This window comes from Fulvia fulva, chromosome 11 (assembly GCF_020509005.1).
Source record: "Fulvia fulva chromosome 11, complete sequence".
NCBI lineage: Eukaryota > Fungi > Ascomycota > Dothideomycetes > Mycosphaerellales > Mycosphaerellaceae > Fulvia > Fulvia fulva.
In genome coordinates, this window is record NC_063022.1 from 2,079,275 (window position 1) to 2,095,201 (window position 15,927).

At 53.6% G+C, this 15,927-nt stretch overlaps 7 protein-coding genes across 7 annotated transcripts; 4 read left to right on the forward strand and 3 right to left on the reverse strand.

Annotated features, from left to right (window-relative positions):
* Window positions 1–200: 200 nt before the first annotated feature.
* CLAFUR5_13017 (uncharacterized protein) lies at window positions 201–3,066 on the forward strand (the record flags this gene model as incomplete). Its single annotated transcript, XM_047912165.1, has 2 exons — window positions 201–2,901; window positions 2,954–3,066. 2 exons carry the CDS (start codon window positions 201–203, stop codon window positions 3,064–3,066), a joined length of 2,814 nt encoding a protein of 937 aa, XP_047767932.1.
* Window positions 3,067–4,017: 951 nt separating this feature from the next.
* CLAFUR5_13018 (Trimethylguanosine synthase) lies at window positions 4,018–4,791 on the forward strand (the record flags this gene model as incomplete). Its single annotated transcript, XM_047912166.1, has 2 exons — window positions 4,018–4,193; window positions 4,248–4,791. The coding sequence occupies 2 exons, from the start codon at window positions 4,018–4,020 to the stop codon at window positions 4,789–4,791; spliced, it is 720 nt and encodes a 239-aa protein (XP_047767938.1).
* Window positions 4,792–4,951: 160 nt separating this feature from the next.
* Window positions 4,952–6,923, reverse strand: CLAFUR5_13019 (Sulfite oxidase; the record flags this gene model as incomplete). Its single annotated transcript, XM_047912167.1, has 3 exons — window positions 4,952–5,971; window positions 6,022–6,479; window positions 6,536–6,923. The coding sequence occupies 3 exons, from the start codon at window positions 6,921–6,923 to the stop codon at window positions 4,952–4,954; spliced, it is 1,866 nt and encodes a 621-aa protein (XP_047767937.1).
* A 1,274-nt stretch (window positions 6,924–8,197) lies between these two features.
* On the forward strand, window positions 8,198–9,064 carry CLAFUR5_13020 (uncharacterized protein; the record flags this gene model as incomplete). Its single annotated transcript, XM_047912168.1, has 3 exons — window positions 8,198–8,305; window positions 8,359–8,448; window positions 8,504–9,064. 3 exons carry the CDS (start codon window positions 8,198–8,200, stop codon window positions 9,062–9,064), a joined length of 759 nt encoding a protein of 252 aa, XP_047768376.1.
* A 436-nt stretch (window positions 9,065–9,500) lies between these two features.
* CLAFUR5_20346 (uncharacterized protein) lies at window positions 9,501–10,319 on the reverse strand (the record flags this gene model as incomplete). The annotated part of the gene is made up of 1 exon (XM_059463182.1): window positions 9,501–10,319. One exon carries the CDS (start codon window positions 10,317–10,319, stop codon window positions 9,501–9,503), a length of 819 nt encoding a protein of 272 aa, XP_059319154.1.
* A 1,408-nt stretch (window positions 10,320–11,727) lies between these two features.
* CLAFUR5_13021 (Transcription initiation factor TFIID subunit 5) lies at window positions 11,728–14,124 on the reverse strand (the record flags this gene model as incomplete). Its single annotated transcript, XM_047912169.1, has 2 exons — window positions 11,728–13,773; window positions 13,996–14,124. 2 exons carry the CDS (start codon window positions 14,122–14,124, stop codon window positions 11,728–11,730), a joined length of 2,175 nt encoding a protein of 724 aa, XP_047768377.1.
* A 266-nt stretch (window positions 14,125–14,390) lies between these two features.
* On the forward strand, window positions 14,391–14,957 carry CLAFUR5_13022 (uncharacterized protein; the record flags this gene model as incomplete). Its single annotated transcript, XM_047912170.1, has 1 exon — window positions 14,391–14,957. The coding sequence occupies one exon, from the start codon at window positions 14,391–14,393 to the stop codon at window positions 14,955–14,957; it is 567 nt and encodes a 188-aa protein (XP_047768326.1).
* Window positions 14,958–15,927: the final 970 nt, after the last annotated feature.

The following is a 15,927-nucleotide window of genomic DNA, read 5'->3' on the forward strand; positions in this document are numbered from 1 at the left end:
ATCCCTTTGCATTCCAACCAGACTCTCCTGTGGTCGCAGCAAAACCAGACCACCTCGTATCGTCTCTGCTACTCACCACACATCGACGCGATCTACAGAGTCTGCTACTGCTTCGATATTGTTTGGCTTCCAGGAATCGGTCGTACGACGTAGAGGAAGTTATCTTGTCGTGGACAGTCGCGTCTCTGCGCGCATTGAGCATGTTCGGCAATGGCATAGCGCTTGGAATCGCGATCCTATCGCTACCTACCGCAGTACCTTCAGAGCTGGTCACGATCACGGCCTATCCGACTACTTGCGGCGCAATATACACTACCGTGACCTCAAGCTCCGTTCTCAGCAACAGCAGCGCGGCCATCAGTACTGCCACTGAGTCTATCTTGAGCATAGAGTTCTCATCGACAGCGTCCTCTTCAGCACAGTCCTCTTCGACACAGTCCTCTTCGACAGCGTCCTCTTCGACACAGTCCTCGTCGGTATCGGTCCCGACAACCCAGTCTTCATTAACAGAATCGTCGTCCGCGGAATTCTCATCGTCACAGTCTGGCCTACCGCAATACCCTCTTGATCCATACACCACCACATCATCCACTACCGAACAATTCAGTACGACACAAACGCCTGCGACTTATTCGCCGACGCCAGTGTCAGATGTAGCATTGAACGAGGGCAGCATACCATTCGTGCTACAGATCAACCCGGGAGTGCCAGGCAGGAAGCGACAAGCAGGTCAGGCGACCTACATTGACGCGGACGGATATGTCACGGCAAACGCGAGCCAGGCGGTGCAATATGTTATTGGAAATGGCACGTTGACCAGCACAGCAGGTGGCTGGGTTTCCACCTACGAGGGGGTCAACATCATGCCATTTGCTATGTCTTCGATACGGGCTACGATCGACACAGTATTCGCTTTCGAGGATCTCAAGCTGCATTGGAACAACACAGCTTTCGATGGAGGTGCGGCACAATTCTACACCGTACCGGCCAGTACTAGCGGAGCACCTGCGCAAGTCGTCTTGCGTCTTGCGGGTCCTATCCAGTCAAACTTCAAATCCGTCACTTTCGCAGTGCAGCCAGCTGCAGAGTTGTTCGTCGAATCGTCAAGTGCTATCGATATTGCCACAACTCCGATCATCGTACCTGTGGAAAGTGTGACCGCCCCATCTTCAGCGATAGCCAGTGTCACGTCCAGTGTGGCAATCGAGGATGGGCAAGAAGTCACAACGGCCATCATTATACCCTCGAGCACGACCGCGAATGTGGCACCAAGTGGCACATGCGGTCCAGAAGTTGGCACCAACTGCTATGGCGCATTCTCTGGCAACTGTTGCAGCACTTTTGGCTTCTGCGGATCTGGGCCTGAGTATTGTGGGTCTGGTTGCCAGCCAGGGTTCGGGATATGCGACACGCTGCTTGCCAGCAGCTCGGCCAGTGAAGCAAGCTCGGCGGTATCATCTTCATCAACACTGTACTATGCCACAGAATCCTCGGTCGCACCGATTTCAAGCTCGGAGATTTACATACCCACCAACTTTTTCAGCACTTTTGGCACGGTATCCTCATCGGGACCGACACCGCTGGTATCCAGCGCCAGCTTCTCTACCGCCATTGGCTCTCAGTATGTCGGTGTCAGCACTTCCAGCTTTGCAAGCTCCGCGGTCACGTTGAGCAGTGAACTGCCAAGTAGTACTCTGCCGATCTACTTTTCAACAGCATCGCCCGTGGTACCTAACAATCCGTCCCCGAGCTCTGAGGCTGAGCAATCAAGTACCTCCAGCACTTCATCATCGGTGACGGATACAACATCCGTCTCGTCTCTCTCCACCACGAGTACATTCATGTCAAGCATCACCAATCTCGAGGTCTTCCCTTCGATTGTGCCGGACTCGACTACATCAGCGTCCAGTGTTACAGATCTTGAGGTCTTCCCTTCGATTGTGCCAGATCCGACTTCGACAGCCTCCAGTCTGACAGACCTTGAAGTCTTCCCTTCAATTGTGCCAGATATTACCACCACGTCGACCTTCAGCCCTAGTAGTGCGAGCGTCAGTGCAGATTCCTCGGACTCCAGCATGGTCTCGTCGTCTTCCGCGTCAAGCTCAAGCTCTAGCAGCTCTACATCGACGATGTTCAGCTCATCTTCAAGCTCCAGCGCTACGATCTCGTCCACGGTCCCGCTTACGACATTGTCATCCTCATCTTCATCTTCGTCAAGCTCTCTGAGCCTTGCAAGCCTCGAGAACTCGGCGCCTATGCCAATCTTGCCAAGCTCCGATATCTCGATTCTGCCATACTCAACTACCACCACCTCGTCAGCAAGCGCAACCAGCAATTCTGTGCTTTCGTCGTCAACACCGGTCATTGTCTCGTCATATATACTCTCTGCAAGCTCGGCGTCGTCATCTTTGTCCTCAGCGAGCAGTAGCTATCTCGTCTTGACCTCCCCAACAGCTTGCAACTTCGGTGATCCACCCACATTTGACGAAGACGACAGCTACGAGCGCATCGATCTACCACAGCCCATGTACATCGGCACTTCCTCATCCACCGCTTCCTTCGCCGCAGTCAACGGCCTCCTGTCCATCACCTTAGGCACTGCAGAGTATCAATACAACGAGCTGCCATCGACAGAGCTACCGGCTGGGACTGTAGCTCCGTACTGGGCAGATCTGGCAGTCTACAGGATCAACGCTACTGGACCAGCACAAGGTCTCTTTTACCAATTGGACGCCTCGGGTGTGACGTATGAGTGGTATCTCAACAGAGCTGGCAATAGAAACATAACGTTCCACTTCACGGTGCAGTATCGCTACGCGAATCCAGGTATATTCACGTACACTTATTACGATGTTGGTGATGGAGAGAATGGAGCTTTGGCGACTGTGGGGTTGCAGACGAGTGAGTGTCTGTCTGATTTCTAGAGGTATTGCACTCGCTGACATCTTGATAGGCACTACATCGGGCTACACGATGAGCTACAATTCGACTGGGAACATTACGCCGGGGTTGGTCGTGACCTGTGACACGAACACGAACACTTGCACGAGGCCGGCACCCTCATGATGATGGAGGAGGTCGAAGGGGAAGGTATACATGATGGGACATTGCATAAGTCAGTAGAATACACATTGCCGCAACGATGAATACAACAATTTGGAGCATTTCTGAAGTACGTTTCGCGGTATCTTTGTCTTTACCTTCACTTTTCAGCCTGAGCGCGAGGTCCTTACGGACCTTTTGAACCCAACTCGATTTTATGATGCTCTGAGCAGTCGAAGACCTTATAGCAGATTCCATTCCCGAAATGCTGGGAGGTCACCTCGTCATGTTCAGCAAGTAACAAAAGGTGAGAAGCTGTATCGTATGCATGAATTCACGTCAACTTCATATCGTTGCCATTTTTTCAGTGTCGATGCTAAAACGACGCTTGACACGGCAGAAATGACCGCAACAATCCAAGCAAAAGAAGTAGAATAGAGACTAGAGCAATAGGCCAAGGCGAGACTGCCTCACGTTCTTGTAGGAGAAAAACAAAACAACTGGACTTGCTGGGAATCGAACCCAGGACCTTCAGCAAACTACGCAGCAGCAGATGCGAAGCAGACGTTATACCCCTAAACCACAAGCCCTGCTATCTGCACGGTAATGTGCTGCCAAGCATTATCGAGATTGCGGGTGTGCGGTATATGTAAGCAAATGTTTTGAGTAGTAGATCTTGGTGAGCTAGAACTCCACCTTGTCCTGCTGCGTCGAGACAGAGCAGTCCTTCGGAGTGGCGTGGCGATTTTGACTGATCGATGCACTCTACAGGGGGCGGACCGTGTGTCGATGATTGAGGTTCGCGAGTGACATGAGTTGAGAAGGAAGGATGCGCGTCAGAGAAGTGTCAGGAAGTGTTCTGAGCTAGCGCCGGCTCTGGCCGAGCCAATTGATAGTGTCAGACCAATTCGGACTTCAATCTCAACTTCTCCCAAGTCTCCCACTTGACAACATCGCTGCCAGGGCCACATCACCATGGCCGCAGCAGATCAGGCTCCGGAAGGGGTGCACTACTACGAGACTGCCGAGGACGTGCCACAAGAGCTCGTGAAGTACTGGCACCAGCGACAGAAGATTTTCTCCAAGTATGATGAAGGCGTTTGGCTGACAGACGATGCATGGTTCGGCGTAACACCAGAGCCTATTGCGAAGTATGTGAGCCTCCAACATCGAGATGTCACAGACAATCACTGACCTTCTTGCAGAAAGATCGCGGAACAAGTCGCCACCGCACCTGCCTCCAAGACCATGCTGATCGATGCATTCGCTGGGGTGGGAGGCAATGTCATTGCTTTCGCCCTCTCAGGCCGCTGGAAACAGATCTTCGCAGTGGAGAAAGACGCGAAGACTCTTGCGTGCGCAAAACACAATGCCAAGATCTACGGCGTAGACAAGAAGATCTTCTGGATTCACGGTGACATCTTCGACCAGCTGAATGGCCGCTTCAAGACCACAGGCAAGAACGCTGTCATCTTCGGCAGTCCACCTTGGGGCGGTCCTTCGTACACGGACTGGGACGTCTTCGATCTCTCATACATGGAGCCGTATTCCCTCGAGCGCCTTCATGACGCTGTCTCGGCAAGATCAAAGGACTTCGTACTCTACCTTCCCAGGACGTCCGACGTACGGCAGATCGCAAAATATGCTGGCCGAGATGAGAAGCTCAAGGTCATCCACTACTGTATGCATGGCTCCAGCAAGGCTTTGTGCGTCTACTATGGGACGTTTGAGTTTGACGAGACGACATGAGATGCAACCTTGGAACATATTGAAGTCGCATATGGTTTGGAGTCAGCCTATGGCTTGACACAAAAGGAAGCCATTCAGTACCAATTGGTCTGATATGGGGCATTCGTACGCCATTATCCACACTATGCACGAAAACATCATAAGGTCGTTACTACGCGCTCTAGGCAGGCCTAGCTGGCTCAGCCTCTCCCGCGGAATACCTCACACGATGCCAGGCATTTCCGAGAAGTCCTCGGAAGTTCCATATTCCATCAAAGGTAGCTGGCTGGCAGTTGTGCGCCTCGTCCACGGCTTTAACCACGAATTCGACGTCGCCTTTTGGCAGCTGATCTTCTGGCCATTCCATGTTCCACAATGTCCAGGCCCATCGTCTCGTACCTTTGGCATTGTCTTTTCGCAGGCAAGCTTGTCTCCAAGTCTTGCCGCCATCTGGACTTACGTCAACTCGCACAATTCTGCGACCACCTCCACTATACGCAAAGCCGTCCAGAGTGACGGATGCATCGTCCTTCTTCTTCATATTAGTTATGGCACTCTGGACCGGTAGCTCCTGGATGCTCTGTGCTTCATCCCAGTCTTCCTGTTTCAGGTCGGCTGCCTTTACGTTTGGTCCAAAGCACTTATAGTCCCGGCTGTGCCAGTTGCTTTGTGATTCGTCACAGCTGATTCTCACCTTCTCGACCCATTTCACGCTGCGCGTTGCAGCACTTCCTGGTACGATGGCTCGCAGTGGTCCACCATGGTCTCTCGGCATTGGCTGTCCATTCATCTCCCATGCCAACAGGACATCTGAAGCTGGATTCAGTGCTGTCTGCAATGGTATCGACTGCTCGTATGTGTCACTTGGGGCGCACAGATGGATGTGGCGGTCGGCTTCGGGGTCGTCTGGGCATGACATGCATGCTGCGGTCACATCATAGCCAGAGTCGAGCAAAACATCGCGAAGGCGCACACCTGTGAACTCTGCAGTGCCAATGGCACCAAAATCCCATGGAAGTCCTGAGGTCTTGCCATTGCCGGCTTCGTTCATGTGGCCTCGACGATTCCCTGCGCATTGTAACGTGACCGTTACGGTGTGCTGCTGGAACTTGCGTTTGAGATCGTCGATCGAATACGCCATCTCCTCGCCATCGGACAGCTCGATTTCGAGTTTATGTTTGGCAGCCTCCAGCTTAGGGACCTAATCACTCGTCAGCATCGCAAACGTGAAAAAGACCAGGACGCACTAACCCATAGATGATGCCTAACGAAGAACAGCCGCAAGGGGGTCAAGAAGTCGGTCAGAAGCTGGCCTGGTGTTTCGGCATTGAATGGCTTGGGAGTGCGGACTATCAATTCTGGATCACGTTCTGGATCATCCTTGAAAGGATCTTCGCAGCTGTCACAGTCATTACCCAGCACGCCCCAATTGATGTGGCCATCGGTGTTCAGATCTCGCTCGTCGACCTCGCCAATGTAGAAGTCGTCAAGAATCTTCTGGACCTCGGGCTTGTTGTGGATGCTGAACAGTTTCCAAAACGGATCGATACTTTTGCCGCATGCTCGCAGGATGACCTTGCCACCAGGATGGCCGGCAACGAATTCGGTAATGTCGTAAACAGCAGTCCCATGGATGACCCACTTGGACTCGGAGTGCTCGTCGTGTTTTGCTATATCTGCAAGACGATGTTTCTGAATGCCGGCAACGACTACGGCGACAGGTTAATATCGACCGGCAACATGTTCCGTATGTTTGGCCACCTACCTTGGCCATCATCGATATGAACAGCATCAGTTTCGACTTTGGTGTCCACAACATGATCACCAACCCAAGTGGTGATCGGAGCTGCCAAAACAGCTATGGCCGAAGCACCAAACAACAATGCCAACGCTCCACCAGCATGTGCTCTCTGAGGCTCAGCTCTGGCATAATGGAATGTCCCTCTAATCGTACCAACGCCTCTTCTCGGAAACCGCGGTCTTGATCCCTTCCATACCAACTCTTGACATCTCCCCGGCGCAATCTGAGCAACGTGCTTCGTCGAAGGCGTCGTAAGGCTGCGGGCCGACGTTCTCGGGCCAGAAATAGATATCAGGCTTTCGGCAATCCGTTTCGGCGTGCCGATTGTGTTTTGGAGCCGAATTGGTGGCATTTTGGCCGATTTGGGTGCTGTTACTGTCTTCGCAAGACGAGGCGAAAATCACGACATCGACGCTTGCACGAAATGGGCCGTCGGGCGGGGAAATCGTTGGGTTTTGGGCAGGATCCTTGGGGCCTGGCAACGTGACCTGGGCTGTCGGCTGATCTGCCGGAACCTCGCTGAGAAGGGTACGAGAGCTACGGTGGATAACCTAGATGAATCTCCGCGTGAGGTAGGGTGTGTGATTGGGTGGCAATGAGATGCGACGTACGTGGGAGAGATGGTTCGTTGATAACAGCCGCGAAAGGCGCGAGGAGACGTGGACCCCTCTCTCCTGTCGTGAAGGAGCTGCTGTGGCTATATGAGGCATGCACGACTACGAAATTCACTGCGCATCAGCCAGCAGCAGGCACGATTGCATCTCGAGCGGCACGGGAAGTACGTGCTTGGGACGTATCGTTGCGCCTAGCTGGTCACATTCCCTAATGTGCCTCGCCATCGACCAGACAATGCTTACGGCAATGCGCAGGTTCACGACTGGCCCGTTAAATCTCATACAAGCACAATCGGGTGCTACCAAGTCAACCCTTTGGAGCGACCGTTGCTGGTAGTGTGGCACGATGGTCGCGCATCGAAGTGAGAACTGCTGGGTCATGTCCGACGAAAGCCTCGGAGCAGTATGCTCACGCGAAGACTGGCGATGAACACCCCGAAGAACAGAGTTTCCCACAGAGCAGTGATTTGAGCTACAGCCGCCCACCGCAAGGCCTGCTTTTATGAAATGACAAATTTGAACCTGGCATCTCCGTTGATGGTAGAAAACGGTGGCGTAGACATTATCGTGGGCGTTTTTGGCGGGCCAGTGAGGCGATCTGAAGGACACAACATGACGACCATGCGGACAGCCTCTTTGCTCATCGCAGCCGGTCTAAAACAACTCAGCATGCTACGACTTACCAACATGAGCTTCCACCTCGCGAAGATAGCGCCATGCCAGCAGTACTTCATGACTACAAACATCCGCCAGCTATGCGATGGCCATTCACGAGAGGAGCGGCATGCCACTGACGTGACCTAAACGACTCCATCACCACCACAGACGAGCTGAAATACGGCTTCGGAACTTCATCCGCCTTCGGCTTCGACGTTGGCAACACTATATGACACCGACTGAGACCGCAACTCTGCCCGATGGCATTGCTTTATCACCTGCGACATTCGCAACACCATCTCAGACCGAGTGATATCGCACCTCAGCCAGATAGCATTGTCATAACAATTGCATCATGTACTTACGCTTCGCCATATTCACTTTCGCGGGACTGGCCCTATCGCTCGTGCTCGAAGAGAGGGCCCCGGTCTGTGTGACGGCGGGGAGGAGCTGTAACGACACTGTAAGGTCACTGTCCCGATATAACTAGACTACCCAAGTTTGACGTTTGAGAAGTACGACGAACTTACCGCGTTCTCTCTGCAGCCAGCCCTCTCACCGCTCGTTGACTACTGCGGTGGTAGATATAGGGGCTTCGGCATCGTGGTAAGCATCAAAAGTCTAGTGCACCCAAGCACTCTAGGCTGACCATCGTCCAAAGGATACCACCGTCTTGAGTGAACCTCTGGGCTTACTGGCGAGACTTGCAAGTCTCATTCCAGGACTGAGCTATGTGATAGCCCAAGTCACACTCCGCAACCTACCGGCTCTCGGCCAACTAGCCAGTCTCGGACTGAATGGTCTCAAGCCTCAAAGCGGCGACAACTACATCGGCGCCGCAACACAAGAGACTCTCACACAGTTCGGGGTTGTCACGCTCAACCCATATGCGACCATCGAGCCTGGCCCGGAATATAAGACTATCGATCTCAAGTCTGCGTACATTGGGTGTTTGACCAACCTCGATAATCCACTCGTCATCGTCGGTCAAGGCTGCGTGATCTCAGCGATTGCTCAGTATGCGAATGGAACCAAGAGCTCGCCGGCCACCTTTACGTTCACACCGAAGATGTTATTAAAGAATCCCATGCAGCAGATCACGTTCGACGAGAGGGTTTTCACGGGCGTGGTCAAGATTGTATTTGGCATCGCTTCTGCTACGTTGCCACCGGTGCTTTCGATATTCAACGTTGACAATATGGTCTATTGTGCGCATAAGTGAGGAGTGCGCGAACAAATATTTCGGGGACAACACGTCCATATCGTCGGTCACTAGTCAGCAGGATTTTCGCACTTATTCGGACTAATGGACTATGGAACGGTTCTTTCGCATCCATTTATGTTTCGTTTGCAGATATGGATCTATCTGGTACTGTTATACATGGGGTGCGACCGCACTGGGAAGATCAGCACCATGGTCGTGGAGCAGTTTGGCCTGCTAGTGTACCTCGCTATACTTCCTCCGACGAACATCCACTAGCGCATACCAGGCTTCACTGGTACTCCCAACTTCACTCTTACACTGCCATGCTCTGCTAACACTTGCTACAAGTCCTTTCTTCCTCGGCCTCCGTACTCCAAGTCGCACTCACTCAATACTCTCCGATGCAGCCTTTTCGTGTTGGCGCGCACTGAGCGCCTCATAAATCTTCCTTGGTTTATCGCCGCTGACTTGGTTCTCCCAGGCCCTCGCCTGCGGCCAGTAGTAGGACGAGACGTAGTCCCAAAACGTGACCACCAGCCCTCTTTTGCAGCCCTCTCCATCTCCACTGCGATCGACGCCTTTGATATGCTCGCCCACTTCCAGAAGGCCTAGCTTGACTAGCTTCAGACGTTGGGTCGTCATCTGGAGTCTGCCATCTCGTCGCTCTCATGAGCTTGTGGAGGGCCTGCTCGACAGGCTTCAGAATCTCATATGCCTGAGTCTCGGACTTGGTGGTCCCGTCGACGACCTTGATGTTGTGGCCTTCAGCGCTGGTTTTGACGGTGGAAATGAGCTTGCAGCGCAGTCGGTTGATGGCTTGGGTCCTGTTGCCCACATTCGAAGTCGGCGCATTGTAGTAGAAGCGGCCTGCAAAGGCTTCGACGAGAACTGTGAGCAGCTTTGGCAGTGTGGCGACAGCGGACATATTGTCGAAATGCGTATCGGCTTCGCGGACCATGTTTCCAAGGTCAAAGTGCAGTCGAATGAATGTGATGTTTGGCAGCACAGTCTTGACATCGTCCCAAAATCCGCGAACTTCATCACCGGCGACAGAACAGATGTCTGCAGTGGAGCTCACAACTAGAACTCCGCGGATTTGCTGTCGCGCGTAGTGTGGTAACTGCGACAGCTGGGTTGGAACTTTGGCAATGATGATCTCATCGTTCGCGATAGCTTTTGTCGGCATCACGAGGCGAAGCTGCATCTTCCCATGCAACACTGGCATTGCTTCCTCGAAGATGAGCTTGCTGGCGCGCAAGATTTTGGTAGACATCCTGTCGCTGCATGAACACAGGAGACCTTGAGAGGGCTCAGCGTTCCGATCTCCCTCGTCTCACATGTGAGTGCAGGAATGAGGCTTGTCCGTGTCGACGAGTGATGGGGTGAGGAAGAGTCCGTAAATCTGAAGTCGCAGCTCAGGTGGTATGCCCAGGAAGCAGGCGTCTGGGTTGTGGCTTCGCTCTGTCAACGATGTCTTCGTGTCCCGGGACTCGAGTCGCGCCAAGATTGAACCCGAGGACGACGGCGCCTTGATCCCAGCCTTGCTTGCCGCTACTGAGGATCCGAATGGGCATGCCATTGTTGAAAATGCGTACGGCTGCTCGAGGTTGTGGTGTTGATATGTGATGTACGGTACAGGAAGATGTCGAGAATGGCCAAAAGAGACTGTTTGGAGACAGAGGTCTCGACAAAGTTGAGCAGGAGCAAGTCATCCAAGGACCGTGCACTGGTTAGTCACATGAAGAGGGTCCACATTCACTTCTGCTCTTCAAGCATACCTCGTATGTTCACCTCTTTCATGTACATGGGAGAAAGTGTGATTATACGAGCTTTTAGCACCTCCTAGCATTACGAGTCGGAACTCCGCTGACTTGTACAGCTCGGGCATGGCTTCGTGATAGATCGTGTGGCTTGTGCGAAGGATCTCTTTATACAGCTTTGCGTGGCAGGAGCAAACGGGTTCCGACGATGGCGCGCTGCGGATCGTGTCAGGTGGGCCAGTCTTGGTGCAGCAGTGAACTTCCATCCAGCCGAGGACGTGAAGAGATGTCCATAGATTTTCAGCCTGAGCTCCACAGGCAAGCCCAGGAAAGAGGCGCGTGGAGGTACATTCGACAGCGATGCTGCCTCTTGCGACAGTCGAGATGAGCTCGGTTATGATACTGTACTCTCCTGCGATACTCGAGTCGTGGCGTCATTCGGTGCTACTGGGCTTGTGTCTCTAGACTTCTGTGAATGCCCTGGCTTCGAGATCCGGAGCGTGCGCATACACTCGGACAGGAAAGCTACATCACCGTCGTCGCCTCGACGGTGCGTAATGTTCATATTTTGCCGTAGATAGTCCAGGATGTCGCTTTGCGGGTGGAGTAAGATGTGGTGGTTTTTGTGACGTTGAGTGAGATAAAGAAAGTAGCCCGCTTCGATTGGGTCGCGGTGTTCTGTGGCCCATGGAAGTGAATGGTAAGTGTCATGGAGCTTTTAGCGTTCGAAGACAAGCATTTACCATTATTCAAGCACGGAAGTTCAGAGGCTATAGGAGATGCGACTTGTAGCCAATGTATATTTTGCTGCTATCGATCGAGTCCATAACTTACACCCAAGCGCATCAGGCGCATGCTCTTCCTGGTATCGTACTGTCGCACCCTGATGCTATCCTTTTACAACGCCCCAGCCAAGCCCAATCACGGGAGATATGCCCCTCCAGCAACCACCAAATTCATATGCGTAAATCGCACCTTGTACACCGGGCTCTTCTTCGTCGGAAAGGCCATAATCTGATCCGGCGATACGACCACATCCTTCTTCGCCTTGCTCTTAGCAGTCGTGCCAGCCGAAATGCCATCGATCTTTGTACCGGTGCCTCCTTCACCAATCACCTTCCCTTGCGTCTCTTTGTTGGAAGTCTGCACATCCCAAGTTCGCACTGTGCCATCTGCGCCAGCTGAGACGAGTACTGTAGACTCAACGCTCCAGTCTAGACTCCAGATACCACCGCGAGCATGACCTCGCATACGCTTCGCGAGGCGACCAGTGGCGAGATCCCAGAGAATGATCTCTCCTCGGTCGTCAGCGCTGGCGACGACTTGTCCGTTTGGCGCGCATGCAAGCGCGGTGACGTGGCCGGTATGTCCTGTGAAGATTCGTACTGGTTGACCACGCTGGAGCTCCCACATTCGCACTGTCCGGTCACCATTGCCAGCTCCCGTGAAGATGTAAGCGTTATTGGGGTGCCATGCGACTGTCTCCACATCGGAGTCGTGCCCGGCGAAGATGCGCAAGGGTGCGATTTGTGGCGTGCTCCACAGCCGTGCTGTTCTGTCAGCGCTGCATGAGACGAAGTAGTGGCCCTGTGGGCAGAATCTGACATCCCAGACTGGCATGTTGTGTGATCGGTACACAACCAGATTGGTCCAGGTGTCCAGTGACCACAGCCTGATGGTCGAGTCCGCGGAGCACGATACCATATACTGTGGCTGCGATTCTGACCGTCCGCTGTTGTTTGTGTGGCCGTTCGTTGTTGGCTCCGGCAGCGCAATGGAAGGCGAGAAAGACAAAGCATACACAGGTCCTGAGTGGCCTACCAATCGCCGCGACGCAGACGGTTGATACGAAGGAGGGTCCGTCGGAGACGTCAGAGCCTTGTTCTCGAGTGAGAATACTCGAATGTACGACTCTGCAGTGCCGATCGCCACCAAGCTGTTATCGCCGGAGAATTCGATACAGTTGACACTGTCGAATGTGTTGTGGAAGGTGAACATAGTCACGCTGATACCGGGGCCGGCACCACCAGTGCGGGTGTCGATGATGCGAAGACGATCCCGTTGCTCCTTAACCCTCGAGACCTCCATTGCAACGTCTCTAGCGGTGGATGGAGGAAAGGGCAATGTTTCACGTGGTGCTTCATCAAGTGGTTCCCGTTTGATCATATGCTCGTATTCGTCCGAGAGAGCATTCTGACCAGGCATTGGGGGATTGATATTGTCCTCGTGTTGGAGTTCGGCCTTTACATCCTCATACTTTTCTTCTTCGGGTGGCGCGAGACCCAGCGAGAGCTTGGACAGAACAGCTGGTGCGTTCGTCGCCAAATTCGCAGAGCCAGCGTTGTGACCCGGAATACCTTCGTCCTCCGCAGGCACATCCATGCTGCCATCGCGTTGTGCAAGCAGCTTCGCAAGACTTAGTTCTGCACCAAAGGCCGCACGGTCGATGACTCGAATGTCCAGGTGAGCATTGATGATGAGAACCATAATGCCTCCACCCTCAGTCTCCTTCGCTTCGAGGTACATCATGAGTGTCGCATAGGCCATTTGGCTGAGTGAGAGGCGGTATTTGTTATTGCGGTAAAGCTGAGCAATGTCGCTCTGTTCAACGTGCTCTGGCACGGAGATTCCTGCAAGAGCCCGGATATCGTCTTCGTGTTCCGATTCGAACTGACCTCGAAAGCGCTGGAAGAATTCGGATGCGTCGTGCGAGAAGAATTCATTCGCGCATTGCAGGAATGAGTAGACGAAGAGGGGCCATAGAATGCGCTTGAGCTCCGGCTTGTAGATTTCGAGGACGTTGTCGACCCACAGCTGCGTCGCCTCGAATGCGCGACCGTACTTCTTGCCGCCCATCTCATTAATGTTGGTGGCGATCGGGTTTCCGTTGGCATCTGTGTGCTGGCTTTCCTTCCGGAGCATGGCCTCAGTCCTGTTGTAGCCTTTCTTGGACAGGTACTCCAGAACCTTTGGAAAGACATTGTTAGCTTCTTTTGTGGTCTTGAGGGGTGGCGGTGGCTGCATGGTGTTGCGTGCGTGTAGGCGCGCGATGTGGTCGTGCTGGTCCATCTTGGGCTTGTTGTCGTCCAAACGGAAGTATGCGTCGCAGCTTTTGGAAGCAGCTTGAAGAGCCAGCCCGCAGTGGATGAGAAGTGAGTGCGCTCAGCATCACATGCAGACTCGACTTACAATCTGATTGAGATTCTGTTGCTGTGCCTGCTGCCCGCCTGGTGGAGCGGTGGGCGGCGCGTTCATACCGCCAGCGCTCGGAGGGCCAACGCTCGCCGTACGCGACGGCGGCGGTGGCTGCGAAGCCATGTTGATCGACGTGGGAGTGCTTCACATATGTTGGTGAAAGGTGCGGACGGACGATGTCGAAGTCGCGAAGTGCAGTCGCAGAGACGCCTATGCGGAAGTGGCCGCTGGTTGGCCGAGTCGAGTGCTCGTGGGCTTCACATATAATGCACTGCACCTGAGACACGGGTGTGCATAAACAGCACACGCTCTGTCCTCTGCACACGTCCACTTTCCACACCATGTCCATCTCCCTCCTCGACTTGACATCAACATCGCCAGTCACCAGGATGGCAGCGCAGACGATCTCACCATCAGAGCGCATCCGCGAGCTCTCGGCGATCAACAGCGATGCCGCAACTCTGCCCACACACGCTGGGCTCGCAATCAACGCGCTGACCAACAGACCTCTCACTTCCGCCGATAACGACACGCAGATGAGCGATACCTCGAGCGCTACCGTCGAGGCGCGCAAAGCAGCTTTCACAGACCACACAAAGTCCTTCGTCGAGAATCTGCAGGCCGTATCTGCTCGACTGAGACGGCAAGCGATCGCGCTGGAAGAGGCAGGTATCATCACATCCGACAACAGCAACTTGGGAACGTCTATACCACGAGCTATGCCGCGTCCTGTTGGTGCTCCACAGCCAGGACCGAGTGCGAAGCCTGCTGGAGCGCCATCGCAGGCCGCACGTAACGAACCGGATCGCATCACGAATGGTGGTTTGGGCAAGTTCGATGTAGCGTCGTTGAACAGTCGCGGGAACAAGGTGGGTGAGGAAAAGGAAGCGGAATTGATGCAGGAGGCGAAGGAGTTGCTGGAGTCGGCGCTGGAGAGAATGAACAATGGCGCTTGAGCCGTCATACCTTCAATGTCCGCACAGTTCGAGTTCCCCGGTCAGCCACTGAGCTCCATGCTCCTTGGCGTGAAATGAGTCCAGATCGCCCACGAATGCATTCCAGGTGGACCTCTGTAAGCCGATTCTGCTGCATCTTGACCACTACCCACGCTCTTTCAAAAATCACCCCAGCCGGCAAGGACGATCTACCGAATGACTTTATGAATGGCCTTGGCACATGCTGCTGACACACATGCAGTCTGTCGATGGCCTCTCGGGTGGGTAACCGGCTCAGTACAGTCATCGTATTCATGTCTTCGGCAGATGCTGTGCTGATGGGATAGTGTGAGCCTCAAAGACGGCGGCTCCACATGCCCACACCAACCGCACGACGAGACAATTACTAGCGCACCTGCCAATGACCTGATACATGAATCAGCCAATATGATCACCAGACTAATGCGGCCCCGTCGATTCTACCGTTGCAGCAGCAGACGTCCGCCATCGAAAATCGTGAAGCTGACTTTCGCGCGAACAAGGTTCAACATCGTTCCGAAAGGCGAGCAGAATAACTTCGTCATTAACAGAAATCATCACTGGTCAGCCTGCCGGCATGCAGACGTGGATCGGATCACAGTCGTGGCCTGATCACGCGCAACTCCGCAGCATAGACAACCCTCGTATTCATCGGACCTGGCGGTGATTGCATCAAGCATGTCGAAGAATGGCCTCTTTGGTGATAGTCACTGAGCGATGAATCTGCCAAATTGAACGCCGTGCGCAATCGGTTGAATCGCGCGATTATGCTGAGCAGTAGATCACGATATGATCGTCTATAACAGCTTTTAAGCCAGCGACCGACGTGCTTGCCATAGCTTCAAGCGACTGGCTGGAGGATCACACGACACACCGGCTTGGATCAAACATTGCATCTATCAACTTTCCCAAGTTTCGTTGACAGAGCGATGACCAAAGAATACTACCACCA